This window comes from Macaca fascicularis, chromosome 7, assembly GCF_037993035.2.
Source record: "Macaca fascicularis isolate 582-1 chromosome 7, T2T-MFA8v1.1".
Taxonomy (NCBI): Eukaryota; Metazoa; Chordata; class Mammalia; order Primates; family Cercopithecidae; genus Macaca; species Macaca fascicularis.
In genome coordinates, this window is record NC_088381.1 from 158659472 (window position 1) to 158675000 (window position 15529).

The window sequence follows — 15529 nt, forward strand, 5'->3', positions numbered from 1 at the left end:
GGGTCACTGAGCTATGGCCTGAGGGCCCAATGTGACCTACTGCTTGTTTCTAGAGTCCAAAAGTTAAGAATTGTACTTATAGCTGAACGTTCACCATCAATTTGATGAGAGGGGTTATTAACTTTAAACCCAAATTAAGCAAGATGTTATCCCCTACCCTCACAAACAACCCCATTCTTCTCATTCATGAATCTATGTTACAAACATTGTACTCATTATATTTTGAGTTTCATTGCTTAAAATTTTGTGGAAATTTGTTTTCTCTCTTGTTATACCTACATGTTATTCTTGATTTTGTCTCTTAGCCTTTGAAGCCTAAAATATTTAGTATCTGGCCCTTTAATTTGCTGACCCTTGTTCTAAAGGAACCAACCGGGGGCACTTTAGGTTGAAGGAAAAAAGACAATATGACAATTGTCTTCAAAATTTGGTGGACTCTAAAGGGAGAAGGAGTCATCCATTACCAGGGCATCTTTACTATGGAACATTCTCCCACCCTATGAAGAAAGGGGCAGATCTAGACACATGGATCTGGTACAATCTTCAGGATAGATCACCGGCTGGATAAAACATAGATTTTATGTCCTGTGGCATGCTACTTTTGCATTGAATGGGGACACGCACATATGCATAGTGGCCTATGGATTTATAGTCAGTCTTTAGGAGTATACACAAGTAACTTCCTCTTCATGTTCCCCTTGGCTCTGTTGTAACACTTCCCTTGTGCATACATTACCTGCTCAAAATAGATAATAAGACCAACAAAAAAAAAAAAAAAAATTGGTAGACTGTCAGTGAGGTGGGGCTGGACTTGCCCTATTGCTCCAAAAAGACCGAATAGATAGAAATTACAAGGAGACTCATTTTAGATCAATCCTTTCTAATAACCACAGAGGAATCGAATGATATATATTACCCATCAATTGCTGTGCTGGCTACATTATAGTCATTATCTTACTGAGCTCCCTAACAGTCTGTGATATAGGAGCTCAGAGGGGCCAGTATCTTTCTCAAAGTCTCAGAGCTAGGAAAGGGCAGAGCCAGAATTTGAACACAGATCTCCCTGATTCCAGGGCTGAATTTTTTTACTATACAGTGGGTACTTCCCTATATAAGGGTCAAGGATCATCTGCCAGAGTTATTATTTCATACAAGGGAGATTTTTAAATTAGAAAGCAGATTATTAATACCACCAATAATAATAGTAACATGCACTTTTTACAGTAACATACATTTATCTCCTTAATCCTCATAATAACATTCCAAGGTAGATCTTATTATTATCTATGTTTTCCATATAAGGGGACAGGTTCAGAGAGGTAATGGAATCTGTTCAAGTTTATATTCAGCATGTAAAGTAGCAGAACTGAGATTATAACACAGGTCTGATGTTAAACTATGAGGCATTGTTGAGATGGTAATGTCATCCAAAGTGACCTATAAATTCAATGCATCCCCATCAAAATTTCAACTTTTTTTTTTTTTTTTTTTTTTGCAGTAATGGAAAAGCCAATCCTCAAATTCATATGGAATTGTAAGGGATCTGGAATAGCCAAAACAAACTGGAAAAAGAACAAAGTTAAAGGACTCCATACTTCCTCATTTCAAAGCTTACTACAAAGCTACAGAAATCAAAACAGTATGGTACTACATAAAAATACATAGACAGACCAAAGACAGAATTAAGATTCCAGGAAAAAATTCACACATTTATGGCCAATTGATATTTGATAAGGGTGCCAAGTCCATTGAACAGGGCAAAGAATAGTTTTTTCAACAAATGGTGCTAGGACAACTGGATTTCCGCATGCAAAAGAATGGAGTTGGACTCCTACCTCATACCATATACAAAAAAAAAACTATAAATGGACAAACAGTTCAAATATAAGAGCAAACCTGTAAAATCCTTAGAGGAAAACAAAGGAGTAAACCTTCATGAGTTTGGATTTGGCAATGGATTCTTAGTTATGACACCAAGAGCATAAGCAACAAAATTAAAAAATAGATACACCGGACTTAATCAAGATGTAAAACTTTTGCACATCAAAAGACATTTCAAGAAAGTGAAGCTGGGCATGGTATCTCATGCCTGTAATCTTAGCACTTTAGGAGGCCAAGACAGGAGGATCACTTGAGGCCAAGAGTTTGAAACCAGTCTAAGCTGGTTTCTACAATCTCTACAAAAAAAAAAAAGCAGGTGTGGTATCTCTACAAATATAGCTGACCAGAGTTTATTATGTAGACTTTAAAATAGGCAAAAGACTTGAATAGTAGTTTTACCAAAGAAGATATACAAATGGCCAATAAGCCCATAAAAAGATGCTAAACATTATTAGTTATTAGGGAAAAGAAAATCAATCCCACAATGTGATATCACATCACACCTACCAGAATGTCTACATTAATAATAATTTACAAATAACAAGTGCTAGTGAAGAAGTGGAGAAATTAGAACCCTGTGTATTGCTGGTAGGAATGTAAAATGGTACAGTCACTGTGAAAAACAGTCTGGCAGTTCCTCAAAAAGTTAAACATAGAATTATCATATGACCAAGCAATTCCACTCCTAGGTGTAAACCCAAAAGAACTGAAAAAAGGAACTCAGAAAACATGCTGTGCCCTAACGTGCAAGTGTTGATGTTGGCTGGGGACAGCAGAAGGAAGGAAAGTTCAAGTAGAGTATTCACTGCAGCATTATTCACAATAGCCAAAAGGTGGACACAATCCAGGCGTCCACTGACAGATGAAGGGATAAACAAAATGTAACACATACATGCAATGGAATATTATTCAGCCATGAAAAGGAACGAAGTTCTGATCAATGCTATCAGATATATTGTTATAACATGGCTGAATCTTGAAAACATTAGGCTAAGTGAAGCAAATCAGACATAAAAGGGCAAGTATTGCCTGATTTCTTTTATATGAGATACCCAAAATAAGCAAATTCATAAAGACAAAAATTAAATTAGAGGTTACTAGGGTATCGGAAAGGAGAGAATGAAAAGTTATTGCTTGATGGGTACAGAATTTCTGTTTGGGATGATGGAAAAATGTGCAAATAAATAGTGATGATGGTTGCACAACATTGTGAATGTAATTAAATGCAACTGAATTTTACACTTTAAAAAGGTTAATATGGCATATTAAAAAAAAATTTAAACAAAGAACTAAAACAAAACCATGAGGTATGTACCTAGATACCTTGTTTCTCTGAACTATGCTACCCTAAGAGTTTAAACTCCTTCCATTCCTCCCAAGCGTGTTGGCATTTTCATTGAGGACCACGTTAAGAAAGCAATGCTTAATTTGAAAGAACGTTTTCGTGATGGTGAGAATGGAGATCCCAGGGGCCATGTCAGAGGCTGATATTCTTTGGGGCAGGGTGTCATGTAAAAATGGTGTAGATGGTCCCTATTGAGCTGACTCACAAAGCTGGACCAGAGCTGGTAACTGTCCAGGTGCTCTGCCCCAAGCTGGGCCCATCCCTTCCTCTGCTGCCCATTTCCCACTCAACGACCTTTAACCTTTGGGCCTGCCTGGGGAAGATACACTCCTTGCACACCTAGGGACCTCTAAAACCAAAGAAAAGGGGGCAGGATGAGGGTGCACACTGGTTTTGAAGCACTGGTGCATTCAGCAAGTTGTTAGGGACCACCCAGCACTAACCAAATACCCTGCCTTGATTTCTCAGAAGTCTACGGCTCCATTTGTGTCATGCCCACTGATGCCTTCTAGAAACCTTGGCACCTAGCTCAAGGCTGGGTTTCTGCAGTACAAGTGGGGCTGCATGCAATGCTGAACTTTAAACAAATGGTAGGCCTGGCAAGCAGACGTTGTTAGATGTGCAATGCTTTTCACAGTGCTCCCTGATTAAATAAGCGTTTAGGTTAGGGAGGTGTAAATGTCCTTTTGGTACAATTACTAGTCAGACAGTTCTACCCACAGAACTATGGTGTTGTTGAGATTTACCATAAACACATGAATATGAGTTCAACAGGAAAGATAAAAATACCATTCCTGTCTTTAAAGCTGCCTCGCCTATGGAGGGGGGACACACACAACCTTCTAAAAGGACCCCATAATATCCTGTCGAAATGGAGCCATTAATAGTCAAATTCAAGAAACAAACCTCCTTAGCAGCTTGGGTTCATTCTGAAAAACAGAGGAAGCAGTGCTTGTTGCTTTACTTTTAATAGCGCAGGTTGTCATGCCAACTAGTGCTGCTGTTTAAAACGAAGAGGAAAAAAAGAAGTGTTCCTTCCTACACAAACCTTTCAGCAGGGCTCACAATTAGTCTTTAAAAACACGAAAACTCACAGCACTGGAGATATGGTAAACATTGTGCTTCTATTTAAACCTGTCAGAATGAGGATATGATAAACCTTTGGCCTGGGTCTCCTTTGTACAATGCTCTTTGGCCAGCATCTGGCTGAAGAGTCCACAAGGAAAGAAAGGCACGATGATGTAGGTGCACACAAAGGCAGCCGGTCTCGAGATGGGAAAGCGGCCTTCCATCTTGAATAAGCAAAAGAGAAAGGCCGGCTTCCTTGGGAAAGAGAGGCTCTGCTCCCGCTTAGCCCTGTGAGCACAGTTATTAAAATGCTGGGTCTGCACAATGCTGCGCGACACACCCACTGCACAAGGGTGCCAAGGACAGGAGAGAGGAACACGGGCTGGCAGTGGCAGTAGAGGCGCCCCCACCCTCTGTGGTGCCCGTGGGCCCAGGTCAGCCAAGGAGAGGAGCCAAGAAGCAGGAAGACATGCTGTGCCCGGATGTGTAAGTGTTAATGCTGGCTGGGGACAAGAGAAGGAAGGAAAGCACAAGGACAGGGTGAGAAGGAGGTAAGACCTCTTCTCTCTCTCACAATTGACTGATGGTTTTATGAACTCTTCTGTCCACAAAAGCTTCCACCCATGTAAAAGAAGATCTAGCAACGTTTCTGAGGCAAAGAGGACTTGCTCACAGATGAGCCACAGGGTGATATATCTAGATCGCATCTGCAAGGGGCACACGTAAAGTCTGCCAATAGGTTGTGGTGCTGACAATCAGGCCCCACACTTTCTTTCCAAGCTCCTCTCCTCCCACTTCTCCATGAGAGCAAGCCCTGGGTTCCCGTTCCCTCAGGTCCAGTGCCTTCACAGCTCTGTGAGCTTAAGGATGAAGAAGGTCTCTCTCCTCCTAGACCACTTAATGCCTATCAGGCCTTGAAGAGCCAATTCATATATCCACTGTTCATAATCTCTTACTGGCACTCCCAACCTATAAACTTGGCTGCAATTGGCCTATTCCATTCACCTGCCAATTAACATGCTTTGCACTACTACGTATTCTCTAATTTGATTATCTTTTTGTTTGTTTCCATGTGGTCTCCCTAACTAGAGTGGAAATTTCTTGAAGGCAAAAGATCTTTCTGTATCCTTTGTTGCTCCCCCTGTGCCTAGTAATTCCTGTGTATACAATGGTAGTAACTGCAGGAGCAGCAGTGTACAGTTGCCACTTACCGAGCTCTAAGTGCTAGGCTCTGTTCTGAGTACTTTACATGGATTAATGAATATGCATCTCCCAACTGTCTGAGATATACATTCACACAATTATTACCCCTATTTAACAGGAAAATAAACTGATGCATAGGACGTTAGTGACATGCCTAGGCTCACATGACTGGTACAGAGCAGACCCAGAACTCAAACCAAAGCTCTCTAACTCTAGAGCCTGTGACACACTATGTTGATGACCTGAGTTTGGGGTTGAGGAGGCAGAGATGGGTGAGGTGCCAATGAAGCAAAGAAGAGAGATAGGGGATATCCACAGTAAAATGTGTAAGATACTGTCCCATTCAACAAAACTTACATAATGCACACATTTATTCATAAAGACAGATGTAAAGTTCGCCTCTAAAATGTCAATGAGTAGTCAACTATCTCAGGACAGCTGGATTCCAAGGCACTTTTCTTTCCTTTTCTATATTTTCTACGTATTGTTGGATTCTCCAAGGAGCATGCAGGACTATTGCATACGGCAGAAAGATAAACAATGAAGTCAATTTCATTATGGGTGGAAAGGAAAAGAAAACAAGAGAAAAAAGAAAGAGAGAGGGTCTGTGGAGTATTTGTGAACAGAAGGGTGGCATGTCTATTCCTGTGTCTCAGAAAGATTGCTCTGCTGACAGTGGAGGAAATGAAGACAGGGAAATATAACATACCTCTAAGACAAATGATAATAACGATAATTGCTAACATTTATGGAGCTCAGAGAAAGGTAATATAGGAAGTTTAAAATCCAGTTATCCTGACAGCAACACTGTTCATAGTAGCCAAAAGGTGGAAACAGCCACAATTCCATCAGCTAATGAATGGAAAAACAAATTGTGGTAGATCTACACAATGGAATACTATTCAGCCATAAAAAGAAATATTGATCCATGTTACAATGTGGATAACCTTGAAAACATTATGCTATGTGAAAGAAGCCAGACACCAAAGCCCAAATATTGGCTATTTATATTTATATGAAATACCCCCAATCAGTATCCATAGAGAAAAAAAGCAGATGAGTAGTTGACAGGGACTTGGAGGGAGTGAGGAACGGGGAGTGGCTGCTTAATGGGTATAGGGTTTCTTACAGGGTTAGGAAAAGGTTTTGCAATTTGAGGTGATGGCTGCACGTACTAAATGTGCATGTACTAAGTGGTATGAACGTACTAAATGCCACTGAATTCTACACTTTAAAATGGTTAAGTTTGTTATGTGAATTGTACTTCAATTAAAAAAAAAAAAAAAAGCCAGTTATCCTTTTAACTTAAAGTCCTGAGAAAATGGAAAGGCAGATGAGGAGGGGGAAAAAAATGGATTCAGAAAAACCCCAGTAAATGAGGCAATAAGACAAGTGGGACACCCAGAGTAGGATGTGGCCTCGGACAGAGGGAGAGAGGGTCCACACTCAGCAAAGGGTGGACCTAACCCCTATCTTCAGTAACTGAGCTATCCAACCATGGGCCAGGCAGCCTTGAGATGCTGTGAGCTTTCACCTTTTTCCTACGACATCTACCGTTTTAGTTCGTTGATCTGAGACAACACAGTTGTCGAATGCTCGCTCCAATTGCCTAAGTGGTTGGCACAGGCAAGGCTGAAGCCAAATATCCAACCCCTAGATAAGGCACGCAGAGCTTGTGCTGGGCCCGCCCCCATCAGCGCATGGGCCGCAGCTGCTTGTCACACCTGGCAGCTCCAGGCTGGGGGCAGCTTGTGGGTAGGGGTCACACCTTGCTCCTGGCTGTATCCCTGGCCTTAATCAGAGCCTCTGGCACAGAAGAGGTGACAGTACATATATGTGCTGAAGAAATAAACATCCTTCATTTCATATATTTTATCAGTTGGTTGAGATTTTTACTAGATAAAACACAGATATGGTACAAAATTCAAAAGGTTCCAGGGATATACAGTACTAAATTTGCCTTTCTTCCACCCTCCTACTCCGGCTTCTCCGAGGCAACCTTTGGCCTGCACCACCATTTGCAATGTGACTAGGGGGGTGAAGTTCTGACTCGCAAAGGCTCCCGCGACCACATACCCAGTCGTCTGGGAGGCAGGTCACCACCACGAGATGGGAGCTACATATGATATCAAGACAGAAGTCATCTGGGTGAAAACAAGGTCCTAGTATTCTATGCCAGGAGCAGGCACAGGCTCCAGAGCTGCAGCTTGCAGAGGAATCCATGAGGGTGATGACCACCCCCTAGAGCATTCATGGAAAAATGGGAAGCCAGGGACAGAGACCACCCAGCCAGTCAACAGGGCCAGACACCTCAAGCTCCTCACTCCTGTTTCGGACCTAGGAGATTTCGAGCCGGGGAAAGGCAACATTGCTACCCAATGGGACGGAAGTAGATGTGTGCGTACCACTGTCATCCTTGGACCTAGAGAGGTGATATGTGTTTTGTCTGGAGGAACAAACTCACCTTAAAGGAATTCAACTGTGAGCTCGGTGGCATGGTCCCCAGTGACAGACTTTGTGGTGGACACAGCTGACAGCAACTTAGGTGGTGGGGAGAAGGGGGGCCCAGGAAATCAAGGTACCGGCAGAGGTTCGATCCATTTAGGGATGAACAACCTGGGCCAATTCCAAGCCTGGACCGAGCCCCAGGGCTGAGCTGCGTGTGGTGGGGGCATCTGCACACACTGCTTTGTCAGGTCGGATTGTGAGGCTGAGTAACCACTGCCCTGTAGAGTCACCAAACCATGGACTAAAAAAAGATTCAAGCCACGCAGGCTCATCTGTTTCCCCAAGGTTCCTGCCTAATGTGGCGATGCACTGGCAGGCTGGAGGGTGAGTCGGGCACTTATCTGATTTCAGCCAATCTGTTACTGTATTTCATTCCCTGTCCTCGTGCCCAGAGGCTGTTGCAATGGGTATAAATTTAGAAAGAGAAAGATAAATAACATGGAAAAGTTCCTTTTAACAAAATAGGGATTTTTTTTTTCTCTCTATTTTGCTAAAGAAAAGATAAAATGATCTTCTTGTTATTTATTTAGCCTTACCATGGTAGAATCTGATATTTTGGGCAGGAACCTAATAATGCATAACCACAGCCCAAGACGAACCAGCTTCTCCTGAAACTGTGAAAGAGTCAAGCCTCCATCCTAAGCGTTTCTTAGACACTGAGGGAGTGAGAACATGACAGTACCTTGTACAAGATCTGAAATCCACGAGGGTCCCTTCTGAACAAGCAAAAGACTCTGAAAGAAGACTGTCTCCTTTATATGAAACGATCTATGCCAGCTAACATAACACACTGTGCCTGAAATTGTCAGGCCACTGGCAATTTCACTGGTCACACTGATACTTTAAACCAAACCTGTTCTATGAGGAAACTAATATCACAGATGGGAGATTTTCAGTTGGTGGAAATTAACTGAAAGAGAAACTGCTTGAGAAATGTTTGCCTTCCCTCACACACAAACTCACAGCCCAGTGGGTTATGGAACCCTCATGGTAAAAGACTAGATCAATTCCACCACCTAATCATTTAGCCCAACGCCCATTCTACAGGGCAGAAAACCAAAGTTAAGTGACTGGCCCAAGATCACATGGCTGCCAGTAATAGAGGGGGGCCCAGGTCCAGGTCTCACAACCCTTCCCTGGGGTCACCATGCAACTGTCACCCACCACCTGGATGTCAACCAGACTCAGCGGCTGTACCTCTGACAGCATCTCATACTGGCCTCTTCTTCCAAGAGCAATGGTGAGTAAGTCATAGACCACAGACGCACTCTGTAGACTGATGAGGCGGTCACTCTTGTGTTCAGGTATCCTGCTCAGCACAGCATCCCGGTTGGCCTGAAAAAACACAAGAGAAGCAGATGGAGAAAGAGCCTAGTGCTGCATGGTGGGGAGGCCACCTAGGCCCTCCTGCCCCTACCGATTTGCCAAGGGAATGGAGACAAGGGTAGGAATGAGCAGAGGCCTGTCACCTTGGGTTATTTATTCAAAATCCCCTGGGCACTGCAGAACATGATATATGGGATGATCCAAACACTAAAGTCCTAGAATTGTGAACCTAGAGGGCACCTGTACCTGTCGGCAGGCATTTGGAGGAAGCCTTGGCAGCCGATACAAAGTTTTCCCTGGGCTCGGGTTCACAGCCAGCCTCGTGGAAGATGCAGCTGCGCTCTGGAGCAGCCGAATCATCCATCAAGTGAGGCCCTGCTGCGCCTCACTCGCGAATCCTGCTTCTGCTCTACATTAAAGAGGGGGAGAAAATTCCCAGCCCTGCATTTCCCAACACCCAATTGTGTCATCAAGTTCCATGAGTCCTACAGAGATCTATCTTACTTTTCCTCTATCACCAAGCAATATTCAAATCCCTATATGACATCTTCACTGGAACAGAACACAAAGACGAATTCAATCTTGTTTAGGGAAGCACAACACAGATATATAAGAGAAAACAAGAAGAAAGCAGATTTTTCCTTTAAAAGATATTAACACAGAGGACTCAAGAGAACAATTTTCTAAGCTTAGCACAGAAATACATCAGGCACATTCAAACTTATTAATCTCATCTATCCAGAAATCAAATGCTCTTTACAGCAACTTGTTTCCATTACTTCTAAAATTTAATTTCTCTACAGATTCCTCTAAATATATCACATGTATGAGACTCAATAGCTAGCTCATTTTCCCTTTTTCCCTAATAGGAAGTTCAGAATCAACAAAGTTAGATTTCGATTTCACCTGCCCTTTTCCCCCTGCTAATTAACAGTCTGCAGATCCACTTGTCCTTGGGAGCAGAGACAGGCCCGCCCCCAGTCTTTCCTGTGAAAGTGGTACATGAGGTTCCAGGGTCAGTTGTCCCGGCATGCTGACATTGATCTTCCTCCTGACATTCAAAAAGGCCACGCACACACCTTCCCTCTCACTAATGAGACAAAATGCATTTTCTTTGTGTGTGAGTCCAAGGCATTTACTTTTAGCCACCCATCAGTACTTACTCACTTTAAAACTCCTTGCTCTTAAATGTCAAAGACAAATAAGAATATATAAGACAGGCCACTTCCTACAAAGTGAGTCATCTCTGACGGAAACAAGCCTGCTTTTGAAGATTTCATTCTAAGTTTTTCTTGTTAGGAGTCCCTCTTGAGCCCCCAAAAAAAGCAGCTCTGAAGGAAACAGGGCCTGTTGCAAATGGTCTCATTTTATTTATTTGCTATACATATTCTATACTGAGACCAATGCCTGGAAGAGAGCAAAACAAACATACTATTTATGAAAGGTTTTCAAGTTATACCAAATGCATTCTTTTCATTTTTAGAGAAAGTATCAGTATCTTTTGACTAAAAAGGTACAATACAGAACCTCAAACAGACCCACAAATAATAAATATCCCAGAATATTGCCTCAGTGGTAGTTCTGCAAATCAAGTTCTTATAATCCCATTCTCCTAGGGGAAACTAATTTGCTTTGTGGTTAGAAAATAGCACAATTCTAAATGACATCTTGTAGGTGGAGAAGCTATGGACAAATTCATGCTTCTGAATTAAAGTCAGAACCAACAAAGAACACAATTTTCTGACATCCAAAAACCACAAATTTTCATTTTGGTTTTGAAATTGAGCACATTCATTTTCTGTCTAAAAACCAAAAAATCGAGAAGTCAAAGGACATGGAAAAAAGGCTTCCAAAAGCAACTTCATTTAGATTTCTACCTACATTTTCTGAAATGATTTATAGGGAGAACATAATCATTTGGGTTAGAAACCTTGTCCTTCATACCCACTGATGACATCACTGGATTTCAACATCCCCTGAAGAGATTTTTCTGGAAATTACATACCACAGAGCCAACTCTGACTGTCTCAAAGGGATCTCAATGTTTGAGTATTATTAGTTTCTATCACTTCAATTAAGAAGCAGGAGAGCTGGAGACATCATTCCACAGACATCTCCACTTAGTGCAAGCGTTTTAGAGAGGTGGCCATGTTTTCCAAATTGCAGACTGGAACATATCATCTGACAATGGAACATAATATTTTCAATCAGAATTGTCCAGGTAATCTAAAATGTATAGTCACCATGCTTTCAGAACGTGTACACCATAACCAACCAAGTTTGCCCAAAGGGAACTAACTACCTGCCAAGGACCCAGCTTGGGATGAGGGAATGCTGACCAGGAGGCCAAGGTGAGCTGGCTCCATGGATGCCCCGGTGGGGAAGCCTGGGGAGACTTGTTCACTTGAATGCCACCATGTGCCAGCCTGCTCACCTATGTGCTTCCCTGATTGCACCAAGGCAAGCAGAGAATGTAAATGACACCATCCTAAGTTACCAGCTGACTATCGGGCAACCCTGCTTCCTTGAGAGGAAGTAAGCCCAATGACACCAAACAGCCTCCAAGTCAAAAGAGGTGGTAACTCACGCAGGCTTGCTCTTGTCAACATCGGTGGGCCATTCAAAGTGTTTTTTTTTTTTTTTTTTTTTTTTTTTTTGAGATGGAGTCTTGCTCTGTCGCCCAGGCTGGAGTGCAGTGGCCAGATCTCAGCTCACTGCAAGCTCTGCCTGCCAGGTTCACGCCATTCTCCTGCCTCAGCCTCCCGAGTAGCTGGGACTACAGGCGCCCGCCACCTCGCCCGGCTAGTTTTTTGTATTTTTTTTAGTAGAGACGGGGTTTCACCATGTTAGCCAGGATGGTCTGGATCTCCTGACCTCGTGATCCGCCCATCTCGACCTCCCAAAGTGCTGGGATTACAGGCTTGAGACACCGCGCCCAGCCGCCATTCAAAGTTTTAATCAAAGGCAAGAGAGCTGCCCTCTCATGAGTTCTGGCCTCTTCTGATCCCTCCTTCTCTCTGTGCATGTATGTTATTATGCTCAGACCCCATGTCTATACTCACCTGAGTCCATTTTATACCTCCCATTAAACAGTATGTGTGGGGACGGCAAGAAGGAAAATGCCTTCTCTTGCTTTAGTTACGATTCCCTTTTCTCCCCTGGGCTGCCCCAGGGGTTGGGGGTAAGCAGTGACAGCTATGGGGAGGGGGCAGTACAGTCTCCTAGCAGGAACAGGAGACCACTGCGTGATGCACGCATTCTGCCTGCTCTGGGCCTCGGGTTCCTCATGTGTAAAATGAGGGAAGGGGATGTGAGCCCTCAAGATCTTTTGATTCCAGGAGCCCGCCCATTCTGCTCAGGTCCTCAGTACACATCACTATTCTGCTGAGGAATTCGCCATTATAACACACATGATCCTGAAGGTTTCAAGCTAGGGCCACAATGCCTAGTGATAGATACACAGGACAGAAACCCAATAAATGATGAGTGGTGAAATAGACCTAAAATTCGATATCCTGGCCAAATACTAAGAAAATGTTTCAAAGCAATCAGAGGGTCTGGCAAAACCTCCCTCACAATAGCAGTGACAGGGAAGAGAAGTGAGTTCTCACGGCCTGGGACTTTACAGTGTCTGGTGACAGCTGGGAGCTGGGAGAGACAACCAGGGCAGGAGGATGAGAGTTTCATCAAGTTCCTGCTGTGAAAACCAGAGGTTCATAGAACCAACAAATGACTTATCCCCAAATTCTCCCCCACTCCAGGGCAAATTGAGAGGCTTATAAAGGTCACCCTTTGGGGGCCTCTTTCTCCTTTTAAGATTCCTCTGGTGGTCATTTTAGCTGTGGTTTACCTAGATACAATTGCATTAATGTTCAGCCAATACTGGGTGGATAAATGAATGAACTAAGATACCTGCTTCAAGATAGAAGATAGAGAAGCTCCAAGCTCCAGGCTAACCAAGGGACACTGCTCGCTGGTCCAGGAATTAAGACCCTCATTTTAAACCTCTACTGTTTTTTCCCATCCACGTATACCCTCTAGAAAGTATTTTCTCTCAAGAAAAAGAGTCGTCATACTGGCAGAATGGCTGTGTCAAAGAAGAGACTACAAGGCCGGGGAAAGAACGATGTAAAAACACATTCCACGTACCATTGATTCGCTAATCAGCAGTAACAGCAGGGCTTCTTCCGTATTTTCTTGAGGACAAAAAATGCTGCAGAAAGAAAACTGACTTTGATATATGGCAGTTTCAAAATAACACAAAACACACAAATACAAGCAGAACTGAACACTAAAAGCTTCCAGGATTTTATATAATACCCATGAAAAATACTGTATAATTTGGACACTTGAATTAATTTGCCTATTTCTATGGTAATCTATGGAATTCATACATTTTAGCTATGCATTTTAGTGGTAGGCAGAAGGGTAAAGTAAAGCTGTAAAAACCAAGTTAAAAGCCCAAATAACATATGTACATATTACAGAGGCAGAATTTTAGATTTCAATAAATTGACATTATCTAAATAATACAAGCTTTCTCCTAAACCCGTTACAGAGGTATAAACTGCAGGCATTTCACTTAACAGTACTCTTCTTACCTCTTACCTGCTAACTGGCATATCTCATACTGTTATTTAGATGAAATAAGAGATTAGAAGCAATTTTAGAGTTTGAATAATTTCTCTAATACTGTAAGAATTTAGTGAGCTATCTTACTTAGACACATAAGTTTTATTATGGGGTAGCATGCAAGAGCTCTTATTAATCTATTTTACGGAATTTGGCCGAACTCTTAAATCTTGGATTAAAAGAAAGAGCTTTTTAAGCTCAACGTTGCTCAGGATTAGAGAATAATAAAAACCCAGCAGAACCCCGATCTGTATTCTCTATAGCCTATTTTCTGTGTTGTGAGCATTTGCAGCACTTTTTCTCCTGTTCTAAAGCTCTAGAATCCTTTGGGCAGAATTCTGAATGTTATCACCAATTGGGTCAAACTCAATATTTTTTCATGAAATGGAAGAAGAGTATATAATAAATAAAAATGAACTTGGTTTAAAAAAACTCCTAGATATTTGGAAGATGACTAAAAATGACTAAGTTTATGTCTTCTCAGGGATAATATTACAATCATTTAATTGAAGGGATTCCCCCCCCCAATAAAAGGAAAAAAAAAAAGGATTTTTCACCTAATTATAAACATTTGTTTTCTTCGAAGTGCTGGCAATTTTTGTACTGCATCTTAGGATGACAAAGAGCAAGATAGAAGAAACACAGTGCCTGGCATTCTCATTACAATGCTGACACCGCCAGAGGTAAGGAAGCCACCTGCAGGATGGTTTCTATCGCTCTTCTGAGGCTAAAATTTTATGAAAAGGCTGGCCTGAGAATGAGGAGCAAGATTCGGGGATATGCAGTGACTTGCTTCAGAAGTCAGCTTGAGATGATCTGGGTTTTTCAGACGGGACAGTTCTTTCCCCTTAGATTCTGAAATAGAGCCTAAAGGCTCTGAATTAAGTGTCTCCCAAACAATCACCTCAGTATGTTGTGTGTGTGTGTGTGTGTGCGCGCACACGTGCATGTGCGCTTATACATGCACACTGGTGCCCAACAATCATTTCCTGATATCCTGGCTTGTGCTTACATGCAATTGGGACCTTGCAAATAAAACAGTAATGTGAACCATTGTGTGTGTGTGTGTGTGTGTGTGTGTGTGTGTGTGTGTGTGTATGCACACACCCATGCCCAGTCATCATTTCCTGATATCCTGGCTTGTGCTTACATGCAACTGGGATCTTGCAAATCAAGCAGTAACGTGAATCATTTTTTTTGTTCATGGCTAGCCAGTTCTGCATTGTCCAGACCAATTGAAAAGAGAGAGAGCCTATGCTAATTGTGACTTCACAGCAGTCAATTCAGTCCATGGCTAATCTCCAGATTCTGGTTGAGCCATCCAGCCTGCTTAAATGCTAGTTTGTGTTATTTTTACCATAGTTGCTAACAAGTGGCACATGAACCGAATCCAGCTCCACTTCCTCTAACTTCCCTATTTGTGGCAGGCAAGGTGGGTACTCAGGAGCACTGCAAGCCTCCCAAGGCCAGCAGAAGAAGTGGGGGGCGAAAAGGTAGTTTTTTTTTTTTTTTTTTTGAGACGGAGTCTTGCTCTGTCACCCAGGCTGGAGTGCAGTGGCCGGATCT

General features: G+C 42.5%; 1 protein-coding gene across 23 annotated transcripts in view; it reads right to left on the minus strand.

The window, feature by feature from the left end:
• The window catches only part of TTC7B (tetratricopeptide repeat domain 7B), a 274722-nt gene that overhangs the window by 129188 nt on the left and 130005 nt on the right, over positions 1 to 15529 (minus strand). For all 23 annotated transcript variants that reach the window (XR_012416059.1, XR_012416058.1, XR_012416057.1 and 20 more), the window contains 2 exons: positions 13481 to 13544; positions 9203 to 9340 (listed from right to left, as the gene is read on the minus strand). Coding sequence is in view for 20 of the 23 variants with exons in the window: in XM_073998071.1 (XP_073854172.1) it covers positions 9203 to 9340; positions 13481 to 13544 (202 nt within the window). In the remaining 3 variants the exon portion in view is untranslated. The remainder of the gene's footprint in view (positions 1 to 9202; positions 9341 to 13480; positions 13545 to 15529) is intronic.